General features: G+C 40.8%; 1 protein-coding gene across 6 annotated transcripts in view; it reads right to left on the minus strand.

The window, feature by feature from the left end:
- The window catches only part of Cep128 (centrosomal protein 128), a 353781-nt gene that overhangs the window by 319984 nt on the left and 18159 nt on the right, over positions 1–15638 (minus strand). For all 6 annotated transcript variants that reach the window (XM_085830599.1, XM_085830597.1, XM_085830600.1 and 3 more), the window contains exon 5: positions 13998–14084. In XM_085830599.1, coding sequence (XP_085686725.1) covers positions 13998–14084 — 87 coding nt within the window. The remainder of the gene's footprint in view (positions 1–13997; positions 14085–15638) is intronic.

Genomic DNA, 15638 nt, shown 5'->3' on the forward strand with positions numbered 1-15638 from the left:
TCTGGTGACAGAAAAGTAAAAGAGAGTTCAGAATTACAAGAATTACAGTTACAAGAAGTGCTGGTCTCAAGCCGCCAGAGCCACTAGCTATGTATGGCTCCTCCCCCCGCCCCTTTTTTTTCCTCTTTTAATTGCCTGCCATGATTAACAGAGGTCTTTAAATGCCAGGAGTTACCAGATTTTGACCCATTGCTAACTCTATGCCCCACCTCAGTTTACTCTGTGTATCAAAGCTGATATTTGACACTTAGACTACTTAGAGCTACCTATATTGAACAAAATATGCTAAATACTGGGAATATCCAGACAAACACACAATGGTCCACTTAAGAAGACTCAACTAGCACCCAAAAGAATGGAGGAAAAGCTGTCCACCCTGACTTGTGGGAAACTTCAGCTCCAGCTAGGACCCTTATGCAAACGTGAATAAAAATAAGAACAACAATAATAATACATGAATCCATCTCAAGTCATGTCCAACTCTTCAAAACCAAGATCAAAACAAAACAGTTGTTCGAGAAGAACCTCTGCAGAACTCAACTCTGCAGGAGTGGAAAGGGAGAACTGTGAGCACCAACAAGTATTTAGCCTGAGGAAGTGTAGGGAAACTAGCTGGGCCAGCCACAGGAAAAGCATAGACAAAACAGAAGAGTAACATATGACAAGTCGTCTTTCATTTAGCAAAGTCAGCTGCGTCTCTCCCTGTTGTTTCTGGAAAGTAAGCTGCTCGTCAGTCTCATATTCAGTCATCTCTTTTCCTGAAACCACCCCCACTCCCACCATGACATCTGTATCCATCCTTGGATAAAACATGAGGAGGTCTTCTTTTGAACTTCTCTGCTGCTTTATTGTGTGGCTATTTGAGTTCTATTTGTTTTGTCCTGCCTTTTTTAGCCATAGGGACCACAGAATGAATAACTTGGTATCTTTCATGTGTTGTAAATTCTCAGTCACTCACTGTCTTTGCCCTGTTCTCTCCTCTTGTCTCCTGTCCCTCATCCTCTCCTTCTTAAGGGTTTGGTTTGATTGAGACAGTGCCTCCCATAGTAGCCCAGGCTGGCTTGATAATCTTCCTGCCTCGCCTCATGAGAGCTGCGATAGAGAGCATGACACCACACCTGGTGTGCATTAGTACCATAATGCTGTCCTCTCGGTATCCTTCTGATCTTTTCCTGTTCTCTATTCTGTGGGTTCACCCCTCCATTCTTACATTCTTCTCTATGGAGAGCTTCTGTTGGCCGTCTTTTAATCCATTCTCTTTTCAACTGCCTACCAGCTTCTACTCAGTCCTCCCACTGAAAGCTGCTTGGTTATTTATGTCATCTGATTTTCAAGGTGTGTGATTTTCCCTCCAGCAGGAAGTCAGCTTAGAATCAATAGAAATCCCAAACCGCCTCAATCCTGGTAAGAATAGGATTTATTCAGTCCCCTTGAAGGCTGGGGACTGAATTTTTGAACTGAAATTTCAGTTTCAATCCATTGTCTCTTACTGGACTACCCTTTGCAGTGACAGCTGATTTTTGCAAGGGACTAATCTACGTTCTGCATTTCCAAGTGATTTCTGACTCCAGAAACTCTGTTTGGAAGCCACCTCTAGAATTAGCTACGTTCTTGAAGGAGGAAAAGAGTCCTTCTAAACTTCCTTTTCTCACCAGAGCCTGTGTGGAAGCCTCACTACCTCAGCAGCCCCCAGTCACCCAGGGCATCACTGCTGCATTGCTTTCCTTGCTAGTTGGTCTACAAAGGGAACTGGTCCCAAAACCAGAGCATGCCATGCCAAAATGACTTCGATGTGAACACGCTGGCTAGCCAATCCTAACCTATAGCTAAAAGTAATAAAATACACACATACATACACAGAAAGATACAGACAGAGGCAGAAAGACAGACAGACCGACTGACCAACAGACAGACAGACAGACAGAAGGACAAGACAAGATAGATAGATAGATAGATAGATAGATAGATAGATAGATAGATAGATAAGGGGGCAGGCATACGCAGACAGAGATGTACACAGACCAGACATATATACACATAAACACACACACATACACACAACACAACACACACACACACATAAACATAAACTATATTTTAGAATATATATTGCAGAACAAGAGAAATGAAATATCACTTCAAAATCTAGGAGCAATAGTGAGTACTGGAAATTAATCACTCTAGAAACTGGATGAAATTTAGAATAATGTCCAGTCTAATGCTATAACTTTCCATAGGGGGCTGGAGAGATGGCTCAGCAGTCCAGAACCCTGGGTGCAAGGGGGCAGGAGAAACTCAACCCCTGAGAGTTTCCTTCTGACTCGTCATGGCCTGTGAACGCATGCACATACACACACAGATGAATAAAGTAGATTTTAAATGGACTTAGTAAATGCTTAATAATGGTGATTATCAGACAAATTAAAGAAATCACAAATAAATGTTTAGCAAATACATTATGAGCGCTTAAGTATTACCATAATGAAGTATGCATGATTATGCTAATGTTTTAAATAATGAAACTTGGTCTCCAAATAACTTGTTTAATAATAACTTTAATAACTTGTTCAAAGTAACTGAGGTAATTTCTAAGGAAAAAAAATCAGAATTCAATTTCAATTCTGAGTCCAAAGACTAAATTTCTTCCATAAGCCTCAAGGAAATTCCTTTGCATTATTTTATGTTTTACAACATGTGAATGCAAGGACATGTGCTGCACACACATGCAGAGGTCAGGGCACACATGCAGAGGTCAGGGGACAGCTTTCTGGAGTTGGTTGCTCTCTTCAGCATGTGGGTCCCAGGGACTGAACTTGAATTACCATCCTTGCACACATAGCTCCTTTACCCTGAGCCATCGCACCATTTTCTAGGAAAGAAATATTTTCACATCTCATAGCTTCACATAAGAAACTTGGAGATATAGCTTTCAACAGGAGAATAACCTAATTCAAAACTCTGAAGTACATTCATTAAAATGGACTTAACAGAAGGTAACTAATTAAATTTCTTACCCATAGACGCCATTACTAAAGTTAGTGAAAGACAGGACACCCCTTACCTTTAAGCACTTAATGAACTAGTGCAAATCAGGCATTCAACTCTGGGCTATCATGGCTAATGTCTGGCTTAAACCACTTTCTTTGGTGTCATCAGGTACTTTTGACAAGTGAAACCCTGTTGGGAATTGGTTCTAATGCTTTCTCTTGGTTCAACCCTCTAATTGGGACTCTGCAAGCCTAGACACTTGACGGTCCCTGTCCCCGGTTGGTTTTTGATTGATCAATAAAGAACCAACGGCCAATGGCTGGGCAGAGAGCGAGGGGCAGGACTCCTAGCTTCCCAGAGAAGAAATACAGGGAGGAGAAAGAAAGGCTCTCTGCCAGAAGAAAAGAGTAGGTCGGACCACCCTGGGAAGGAACAGGGGGTAGTAACAGCCAAAATGTAGGTACAAGAAGGAAAGCAGCCCCCAGAAGGCCTGCCCAGAAGCGTCTTGGGTAGCAAAGATAAAGGGCTCGCCCAGAAGGAGCCAGGGCAACAAGATAAAATATAGATTTAAGAGGTGTTAAGTCAGAAATACTGGAGGAGAAAATGTGCTGGCTGAGGGGAGGTTTAGAAGTGCCCAGCCACTGAGCTAGTCAAGGCATAACACAATTAGCTGGTGTGTGTGTGTGTGTGTCTGTGTGTGTCCTTCATTCACAAATCCAAAAAGCTTTTGGGTGGGCTATTCGTCCAATGGTTGGCTGTAAGTATCTGCATTTGAGGACTGCCATGCTAGACTCCTGTCTGCCAGCACAACGTGGTATCAGTATAGTGTCAGGGTTTGGTGCCTGTGCATGGGATGGATCCCAAGTTGTGCCAGTCACTGGATGGTCTTTCCCCATAGGCAATTTTTAATCAAAGTACGTATTAGAAAAAGTTACCTACTAATGCAAGTTTCTATGCTATAATTTGCCTTTATGCCTTTATCCTTAAAATGAACTTAATTAACCTACTGATATGAAGCAAGAACTATACTTTAAGATCCTATTAACTATTTTAGCCTCATCGACACCAGCCCACCCACTGGTCACTGAGCAGAACATTTACAAGAGTGTCACGTGGAAATCTCTGCTGCTGCTGAAGGGGAAAGCCTGTGCCACTCTAGGGGACCTGGACCCTACTCCACTGCATAGCAGTGACAAGAAGAGCTGCTTCCAAGACGCCTCAGTCCTAGCTCCCTTCCAGACTCCCTCCCGATTCAATTCTGCATGGGTTCCAACTCGCTCTCATTCCAGGCCTTGTGCTAACTAAGATATAATGACTTTATGACACTGGGCTTATTTTCAATAAGTGCAAGTAGCCTCCAAAATCTCAATCCTCGGTGTGTGATCATTTAATCTTCCAAACTTTCAATGTAAGGTCCTCATTTTCAGAAATATGAAGTTACAGCATAGCTTAGCCTAAGAGCACCTGCAGCTTTTACAAAGAACACAAGTTTACTTCCCAGGACCCATCTGGGGCAGCTCACAGCCGCCTACAACTCCAGCTCCAGACGATCCAACACACACACACATACACACACACACACGTACACATGCACATAAATGAAAATAAATCTTTATAGTTACACCATTGGGAAACAGTGAGTAATCATGCCAGCTTAGTGGAGAACTGAATCCTGAATCTTCTAAAACACACCTGCTGTTGAAGATGTCACTTAAAAGACCACAGGCAAGTGAATGACCAGTCTGTGACCCACCTTTCTTATCTTAAAAATGAAAATATAAACACTATTTCTTACAGCATTGTAAGAAGATAACATTTAAAACCTAAAGTAATAGGGAAGCCCCTAAGAAGACTCTAGAAAGTTAGGCACTGCTCCTGCATTAAAACCAGAGACTTCAAGATTTTCCATGGGACCCACCCAAGGTCTTCAGAGGTAATAAGCAAAAAATTAAACCTGGGTTGGATGCAGGAATCAAAGGCAGCTTACTACAGAGATACCTGCACAGGCTTGCTTATTTGTATGACTGATGAGAGCCAAAGCCTGGAGCCAGCCCAGCACCCACCAACAGATGGTCAGGAAAATGCAATATACATCATAAATGTTGTAAGTATATAGACATGTTTATGCATGCAATGGATTATAATTCAGCCATGAAAAAAAAAAATGAAGCCATAGCATTTGCAGAGAAATGGAGATCATTATGACAAGCAAATTACACTAGACTCAGAAGGAATAAGTGACATTAAAGGGAACTCCTTGAGAAAAGAACAGAATTAATGGCAGAGACGAGGAAGGCAGCAGTGGGGGATGGGCTGAGTATGACCAAAGTACATCCATGTGTGACAATGCCATGAAAGGACCCAACACTTCATAAATTAATGTATGCTAATAAAAGCTAAAGTGAAGTAAATAGTAAACTTAGGTTGCAGGTTATAAAGAGTCGAGGGAACAACAGTAAAATCTGGAGTATTCTGAGACAGACGTAGAGCCTAAAAGGACCAAACAGGATCACAACCAGCAGGCTTTAAAGACCACAGTGCATACCCATTGCAGTTGCCTTGTTATGTGAAAATCAACTCAGGAGAAAAACACCACAGCAGACATTCATACTTTCAAGCTGTTCCCCTTCCCCATTGATAAATTATAGTCACAGAGTGAAGCCACCAACAAATAAATATTTAAACAGACAACCTACATATCCACTTACTGAGGATTAACAGTAGTCATTTATAAAATCGAAGTTAATAATAAAAGCTACTGTCTTTCCTAGGCCAAAAGCGTTGATTCGGTTTTCTAAGAAGTCTCTTTATGTTTTAAAAGAAAAATGCTAATTCAAGTAGGCAATGGATATTCATCATGGTGAAATTTTTTTTAACAGTTGGGTTATCACTGGCTAAAATATATTATTCTATTATAAAGCATATATGAATTAAAAAGCATGTTCTGGGGGCTGGTAAGTTAGCTCATAGTAAAAGCACGTATTGCCAATCCTGATAACCCAAGTCAATCTCTAGAACCCCAACAGTAAAAAGAAATTATCTGTTCCTGCAAATGGTCTTGATTCCAACACACGAATTAAGGCATGTGTACACGTGAGTACACACGCACGTGAACACATGTTCATACACACAACAATGAACAAATAATGCAATTCTTTTAAAGTTATTCACTTTCATTTTATGGGTATGACTCTTCTGCCTAAAGGTACATGCAACCATGTGCCTGCCTGCTGCCCACAAAGGCCAGAGGGGGCCTCAGATCCCCTGCAATAGTAGCTATAGATGGTTATGAGCTACCATGTAGGTGCTGAGCACTGAACTCCGGTCCTCTGTAGAACAGTGGTGCTCTTAACCACTGAGCCATCTCTCCAGCCCCAATAAAATGTAATTTTAAAAAAATGACAGGGGCAGTGAGGACAGAGCAGTAGCTCAGTGGCTAAGATGCTTGTCATCCATGGGTTCAATGGAGCATGGGTTCAATTCCCAGCTCTCACATAAAAAGCAGGGTGTGGTGGCTCCTAACTGTAATTGCAACTGGAGAGATAGAGACGGGTAAATCTTGAGGCTCACTGGCCAGCCAGCCTAGTATAAGCAGTGTGTCCCAGGTCCCAGTGAGAGGCTTTGTCTCAGAATGATAGACACCTCCTGAGGAACAACACTCAAGGATGACCTCCGGCTTATGTGGGCATGTGTGCACACACACATACATGCACCCTCACACATACAAAATTATATATATCCAAACACAACATAGTCATTTGGCTGGTTTAACGATGGAAAATTTTGCTGTGTACTTTGAGGACTTGAAGATTATAAAAAAGATCCAGAAAAGACCCAATAAATGGAATTTAAAAAAAAAAAAAGACAGGACCAGGGAGGATAGATAGGATTTATTTTTTTATTGTTGTTTTGCTTTATTTTGACAAAAAGTTGAAAGAGAGAGATAAAGAGAGAGAAAAAGAAAAGAAAATTGCTGCTATCCTGACTAGCTCAAATATACAGCAATTAGTGCCATGATGCACGGACATGTCAGAATGAAAAGTCACTACCCACCAAGTGTCAGAACAGAACACGAGCATAAGGAAGCCAGAGAAGGAAAACTAGACCAGGCCATGATGCACAGACATGTCAGAATGAAAAGTCACTACCCACCAAGTGTCAGAACAGAACACGAGCATAAGGAAGCCAGAGAAGGAAAACTAGACCAGGCTAAGGAACAAGTGTAGGCAAAAACACTCTGCTCTTCTAGGTCTTTTTTCCTAAGAGTGGCTGGAAAGAAACCCTGTTGGGTCGAACAGTCACTCTGCAGAATTCAGTGTCTAACTCTAGCTGCTACCATATTTTCTGCTTTCTGTATTCTGTTTCAAGTGAGTAATAATGTTCCAATTTTTCACAAAAAATTAAAAAGGAGAAATGTCTATTATTAATAAAATAACCTAAAACCATTTGTGGGCTACCTACACACATGAAGCCTACAGCAGGGCCTTTCAGACACATCATACATCATAAATATCCTGTAGGTGCGAAAGTGCCCACACTTATTTTCTGAGGGAAAGCAGGACAGCCCTTTATAGAGAAGCCCTGTTTCCTTCTGCTCAATTAGTCTCCAATTACAAGCAAATAAATAATAACACCTACGGTTCTGCTTCACAAGAGGAAAGCAAGTCCTCAGGCCCAGCTGGGGACACATTTGACAACTGGGATAGAACAAAGATACACAAAACCATTACTGTATAATACAAATCCTTCTTGTTAAAATGTGAACACTACTCCTGCCTTCATAAAGAAGAAAGACTTTTAAGTGGGTTCCCAAAGGTGAGTGCGCAAATATACAAGAAGCTAGTGGGCTAGGAACCAAATGGATTTAACAGATATCCATAGAACATTCATCCTAAAACAAAAAGAATATACCTTCTTCTCAACACCTCATGGTACTTTCTCCAAAATTGATCTGGTCACAAAACAGGCCTCAACAGATACAAGAAGATTGAGATAATCCCATCCTATCAGATCACCACAGACTAAAGTTGGCCTTCAATAGCAACAAAAAAACAACAGAAAGCCCACATACACATGGAAGCTGAACAATGCTCTACTCAATGATAACTTGTTCAAGGAAGAGATGAAGAAAGAAATTGAAGATTTTTGGGAATTTGATGAAAATGAAGCCACAACATACCAAAACTTATGGAACACAATTGAAGCAGTTCAAAGAGGAAAACTCATAGCTCTGAGTACCTCCAAAAAGAAACTGGAAAGAGCATACACTAGCAGCTTGACAACACATCTGAAAGCTCTAGAACAAAAAGAAGCAAACACACCCAAGAGGAGTAGAATGCAAGAAATAATCAAACTCAGAGCTGAAATCAACCAAGTAGAAACAAAAAGAACTATACAAAGAATCAACAAAACCAGAAGCTTGTTCTTGGAGAAAATCAACAAAATAGATAAACTGTTAGCCAGACTAACCAGAGGGCAGAGACAGTATCCAAATTAACAAAATCCGAGATGAAAAGGAAGACTTAACAACAGAAACTGAGGAAATTCAAAAATATCATCAGATCCTACTACAAAAATCTATACTCAACAATACTGGAAGATCTGGATGAAATGGACAATTTTCTAAACAGACACCAGGTACTAAAGTTAAATCAGGATCAAATAATCCATCTAAATAGTCCAATAACCCCTAAAGAAATAGAAGAGTCATTAAAAGTCTCTCAACCAAAAACAGCCCAGGACCAGATGGTTTTAGTGCAGAATTCTATCAGACCTTCAAAGACCTAATACCAATACTCTTCTATAAGGAAATCCATCAATTGGAATCCACTACATAAACAAACTCAAAGAAACAAACCACATGATCATTCATTAGATGCTGAAAAGCTTTTGACAAAATTCAACATTCTTTCATGTTAAAAGTCTTGGAAAGATGAGGAATTCAAGGCATATATCTAAACATAGTGAAAGCAATATACAACAAACCAGTAGCCAATATCAAACTAAACAGAGAGAAACTTGAAGCAATCCAACTAAAATCAGGGACTAGACAAGGCTGACCACTCTCTCCCTATCTATTCAATATAGTACTAGAAGTCCTAGCCAGAGTGATTAGACAACAAAAGGAGATCAAGGGAATACAAATTGGAAAGGAAGAAGTCAAAATATCACTATTTGCAGATGATATGATAGTATATATAAGTGACCCCTAAAATTCTACCAGAGAACTCCTAAACCTGATAAACACCTTCAGCAAAGTGGCTGGATATAGAATAAACTCAAACAAATCAATAGCCTTTCTCTACACAAAGGTTAAATGGGCTGAGAAAGAAATTAGGGAAATAACACCCTTTACAATAGCCACAAATAATATAAAATACGTTGGTGTGACTATAACCAAGCAAATGAAAGATCTGTATGAAAAGAACTTTAAGTCTCTGAAGAAAAAAATCGAAGATCTCAGAAGATGGAAAGATTTCCCATGCTCATGGATTGGCAGGATTAATATAGTAAAAATGGCCATCTTGCTGAAAGCAATCTACAGATTCAATACAATCCCCCACAAAATTCCAACTCAATTCTTCATAGAGTTAGAAAGAGCAATTCTCAAATTCATTTGGAATAACAAAAAACCCAGGATAGTTAAAACTATTCTCAACAATAAAAGAACTTCTGGGGGAATCACCATCCTTAACCTCAAGCTGTATTACAGAACAATAGTGATAAAAACTGCATGGTACTGGTACAGCGACAGACAGGTAGAACAATGGAATAGAATTGAAGATCCAGAAATGAACCTACACACCTATGGTCACTTGATCTTTGACAAAGGAGCTATAACCATCCAATAGAAAAGAGACACCATTTTCCACAACTGGTGCTAGTTCAATTGGAGGTCAGCATGTAGAAGAATGCAAATCGATATTCTTTTTTTATTATTATTATTGGATATTTTCTTTATTTACATTTCAAATGTTTTTCCCTTTCCAGGTCTCCCCTTCGGAATTCCCCTATTCTATCCCCCTCCCTCTGCCTCTATGAGGGTGCTCCCCCACCCACCCACCCAATCCTATCTTCCCTCCCTGGCATTCCCCTACACTGGGGCATTGAACACCCTCGGGCCCAAGGGCCTCTCCTCCCACTGATATCCAACAAGGCCATCCTCTGCCACATTTGCAGCCAGAGCTGTGGGTCCCTCCATGTGTATTCTTTGGTTGGTGATCCAGTCCCCGGGAGTTCTGAGTTATGGGGGTTCTGGCCAGTTGACACTGTTGCTCCCCTCCATGGGGCTGCAAACCCCCTCAGTTCTTTCAGTCCCTTCTCCAACTTCTCCATCTGGGACACCACCACTCCCAGCTCCCCACCCCCCCTTACCTCCCCCTCCATGCTCAGTTCAATGGTTAGTTGCAATCAATCGCCTCTATATTTGTCAGGCTCTGGCAGAGCCTCTCAGGAGACAGCCATATCAAGCTTCCATCAACAACCACTTCCTGGCATCCACAATAGTGTCCAGATTTGGTAACTGTACATAGGATGGATCCCCAGGTGGGACAGTCTCTGGATGGCCTTTCCTTCAGTTTCTGCTCCACATTTTGTCTCCATATTTCCTCTTATGAGTATTTTGTTCAACCTTCTAAGAAGCATGGAAACATCCACATTTTGGTCTTCCTTCTTCTAGGACTTCATGTGGTCTATGAATTGAATCTAGGATAATCAGGACTTTTGAGCATTCTTATCTCCTATAAAAAGCTCAAGTCCAAGTGGATCAAGGACCACCACATAAAACCAGATTCAATGAAACTAACAGAAGAGAAAGTGGGGAAGAGCCTTGAACACATGGGCACAGGGGAAAATTTCCTAAACAGAACACAAATGACTTATGCTCTAAGACCAAAAATAGATAAATGGGACCTCATAAAATTGCAAAACTTCTGTAAGGCAAAGGACAGTGTCAATACAACAAAATGGCAACCAACAGATTGGGAAAAGATCTTTACCAACCCTAACATCCCATTGAGGGCTAACATCCAATATATTGGATATTATATATATGTATATATACAAAGAATTCAAGAAGTTGGACTCCAGAGAACCAAATAACCCTATAAAAATAGGGTACAACTCCAAACAAAGAATTCTCAACTGAAGAATATCGAATGGCTGAGAAGCACCTAAAGAAATGTTCAACATCCTTAGTCATCAGGGAAATGCAAATCAAAACAACCCTGAGATTACACCTCACACCAGTCAGAATGGCTAAGATCAAAAATTCAGGTGACAGCAGATGCTGGTGAGGATGTAGAGAAAGAGGAACACTCCTCCATTATTGGTGGGATTACAAACTGGTACAACCACTCTGGAAATCAGTCTGGCGGTTCCTCAGAAAATTGGACAAAGTTCTACCTGAGGACCCAGCTATACCACCCCTGGGCATATACTCAAAAGATGTTACAACATATAACAAGAACACATGCTCCAGTATGTTCATAGCAGCCTTATTTATAATAGCCAGAAGCTGGAAAGAACCCTGATGTTCTCAACAGAGGAATGGATACAGAAAATGTAGTACATTTACACAATGGAGTACTACTCAGCTATTAAAAACAATAAATTTATGAAATTCTTAGGCAAATGGATGAAATTAGAAAATATCATTCTAAGTGAGGTAACTCAATCACAAAAGAACACACATGATATACACTCACTGATAAATGGATATTAGCCCAGAAACTTAGAATAACCAAGATACAATTCACAAACCACATGAAACTCAAGAAGAAGGAAGACCAAAGTGGGTTTCAATCCTTCTTAGAAGGGGGAACAAAAAACTCAAGGGAGGAAATAATGAGATAAAGTATGGAGCAGAGACTGAAGAAAAGGCCATCCAGAGACTGCCCAACCTGGGGATCCATCCCATATACAGTCACCAAACCCAGACACTATTGTGGATGCCAAGAAGTGCTTACTGACAGGAGCCTGTTATAGCTGTCTCCTGAGAGGCTCTATTAAAACATGAAAAATACAGAGGTGGAAGCTAACAGCCAACCACTGGACTGAGCACTGGGTCCCCAATGGAGGAGTTAGAGAGAAAGAACTGAATGAGCTGAAGGGGTTTGTAGCCCCATAGAAGGAACAACAATATGAATTAACCAGTACCCCCAGAGCTCCCAGTGACTAAACCACCAACCAAGGATTACACATGGAGGGACCCAGCCTCATATATTGCAGTGGATGGCCTAGTCAGACATCAATGGGAGGAGAGGCCCTTGGTCCTGGGAAGACTCAATGCCCCATTGTAGGGGAATGCCAGGGCAGGGAGGCGGGAGAGGGTGGCTGGGTGAGTGAGGGAGCACCCTCATAGAAGCAGGGGGAGGGAAGATGGGATGGGGATTTCCAGAGGGGAAACTGGGAAAGGAGATAACATTTGAAATGTAAATAAATAAAATATCCAATGATTTTTTTAAAAATAGAGTGGAAAAGAGAAATAAAAGAAAGCAAACTCTTTAACCCATTACATTTACTTTCATAATTCTCACAATTACATAAATATATCCAGAGAGAGAGAGAGAGAGAAATACAATTATCAGTCACTATTACACTGTTCCTATTAAAGGGAAAACATCCAAACAATAGAATACTATAAGCTATGATAAAATACCCTGACCCAAATATATAGAGACAGATAATAGATAGATAGATAGATAGATAGATAGATAGATAGAGATATAAATAGAGATAGAGAGAGAGATAGCCAAAAAGGGTTTATTTTAGCTAACAATTCCAGGTTATAGGTGGATGGCTCTCAACCTTCCTAATACTGTAACTCTTTAATACAATTCCTCATGTTATGGTAGCCCCCAACCACAAAATGATTTTTGTTGCTAATTTATAACTATATTTTTGCTCCTGTATGAATTATTGTGTAAATATCTGTATTTTCTGATGGTCTTACATGACCCCTATCAAAGGGGGCATTCAACATCCAAGGAAGTTATGACCCACAGGTTGAGAAACACTGTAATGGGCCATTCATTATTCCATGGAAATTAAGGCAGCAGGAGCTTGAAGCAGCCAGTCACATGACAACTACTGTCAAGAGCAGAGAAAGAACTGGGTGCAAATTCATTTGCTTGCTCGAACTCAGGGGCTTTTCCCTATCTTATACAGTCCAGGAAACCAAGTCCGTGAAGTGGTGCTGCCCGCAGTAGGCTGGCTCTTTCTGCATCAATTAAGACAATTAAGACAATCCCTCCCAGGTGTGCCTATAGTCCAACGTGATCTAGGCAGCCCCACATTGAGATTCTCCTCCTAGACTGTATCAGGCTAACAACTGAACCACGCAGTCAGAGTCGTCCACCTACACAAAGTTATGTGGAGAGCAAAAGAACAGAAAACATGCAGATGTTATGCTGTTCCGCTTTTTTAAATCATTGAGCCATATGCGCATCAACGTATGCAAAGTATTTGGAATGGCATACAAGTGATTGTGAAAGGTGTTACCTCTGTGGAGTAAAACTTGAAAGTTTTACTTTTTAAAAATAGTGAGCATAGGATTGGAGAGATGGCTCTGTAGTTAAGAGCACCTGATGCACTTCCAGAGGACCTACGTCCAGTTCGCAGCACCTACGTGACAGCTCGCAACTGTCTGTAACCCCAGTTCCAAGGGATCTGATACCCACATGTCAACGCACATAAAATAAAATAAATAAATTCTTCACACTGCCTTAACAGTTTTCAGTTTAAACTTAGTAAAAGAACTCAGATTTCCCACTGGGATTCAACTTAACTTCTTTAGAAGAGCAGTGTTCTTAACCACTGAGCCATATCTCCAGCCCCAGTAAGGCAGTTTAAAATGTATTCTTATTAACATCAATATCTACTAATCTTATACTCCCACTCCCCTAAGTACGCACTTTCATATTGTTACTTACTTATCCTATACGCCTATTCCCCTAAATACACATCTGCATGTGGCGACCAGACAAGGCAAACAGCTGAGCCTTTCCCACCTGCCCAACAGCGCCCGCCTGTCCAGTGCTGTATTCGCGATAGCGCCCAAGCATCTGATCCACATGTCGCAGATTCCGAGTGGTGTCCTTGGGAAAGAAAACACTCCATCAGTCATCCCAAACACTATTTTTCCAGTCAATTTTAGTATTCTCAACGAACGAAGTCAACTTTGTAAAAGGTACAATTCCTGCCAGGTAACTCAGATTATCAACAAAGTTCCCACACACCAAATCTCTACAACACTTCAAGAGAAGCCCAGATCCACCTGCAATTGATTTATGTAAAATCTGAAGCATGTAATTTACAAGTCCTTATCCAAAGTGCCATAATAAGTTGACAACAAAACCACAAATTCAGAAGAGTCCTCTTCAGAAAGCTGTGTACGCGTAATTCACACTTTCTTACAACAAAGCCATCTTGAACATCAAGAGTTAGCAGAATGGGGAATGTGCACAGCAAGGTGGAGGCCAGGATGGGCTATGCAGTGAGAACATAGTAGTAAACATATAAGAAAATAGTATAGGGGCAGGAAGGGAGGGAGGGAGGGAGGGAGGGAGGGAGGGAGGGAGGGAGGGAACGAGCGAGCGAGCGAGCGAAGAGAATAAGAGCAGAAAGAAATCCTGAAAAAGCAAATGTCCTCAAGTATGTAAAGAAAGTGAATTGTTAGGTCTCTTGTACTCCAGTGACTTCCTCACTATAGAACTTGATTAAGAGAAGAGAAAATGTGCCCTTTAATCTTTTAATGAACAATAAATTTATTTCTAATCAAAATACAAAGTTTCTACCTAAATATGGTAGAAACTTGGTCATCTTGAACATCAAGAAGATTGGTTTTACATAAGAGATTAATAGAGTGGTTTCTTTTGAATATGCCTAATTGCTAATGTGTTTCGTGGCATGAAAGTAGAAGGATTCAAACTCTAAAGTTCCATTATTGCGCAAATTTAAAAACGTTTACAGAAAATAGGTGTTTGTTGGTGTTATGTAAAATTATTATTTCTCTAACAGCTACTCTCTTCCCATCTAGCATGCTAACCCAAAACCACTCAAAGCCAAATTCCTTGCTTACACGACGGGCTGAGGCAAAAGCAAGGGACTCATCAAATGGAAATAATTCTGTTTCTGGGTTTGTTTCCCCATGAGACCATGCTACCTATCCAATGCACTTCCCAAGCTCTCTACATGGAAAAGATCAGGCTGCCCCCACTCAAACTTTCCACTGTGGACAGAAATTATCTTAGAAAGCAAATGGCATCTCTATACATATTAGACATCCACTGATAACCTGCTTCCCCCAAAGCTCTCTAACAGGCACGAGCACACAGGAAGCTAAACAGGAGTGCTGCCCTGTGCTTCACGCTCACAATATTTTACTTGCAAATATGTTAATAAATGGTTTTATCCTATCACAACCTATCCTCAACAACCTATCAGCTCCTTCAGGTATCATCACTAGAGACCAACAGTCTCTAGAACTGTACCTTTGACTAATTTATATGTCAAAGGGGATTCTATACATGTGACTTAACACCTACAATGGACTTTCTCCTGGATTACAGAGAGGAAAAGATGAAACCCCAAGTGTCCTTAAAAGAGAAAGGGTGGCTGGCAATGTGGCTCACAGATAGAGCCTGAGGAGG

The sequence above is a fragment of the Mus caroli genome, unplaced genomic scaffold, assembly GCF_978045245.1.
Source record: "Mus caroli unplaced genomic scaffold, Mus_caroli_1 scaffold_14, whole genome shotgun sequence".
Taxonomy (NCBI): Eukaryota; Metazoa; Chordata; class Mammalia; order Rodentia; family Muridae; genus Mus; species Mus caroli.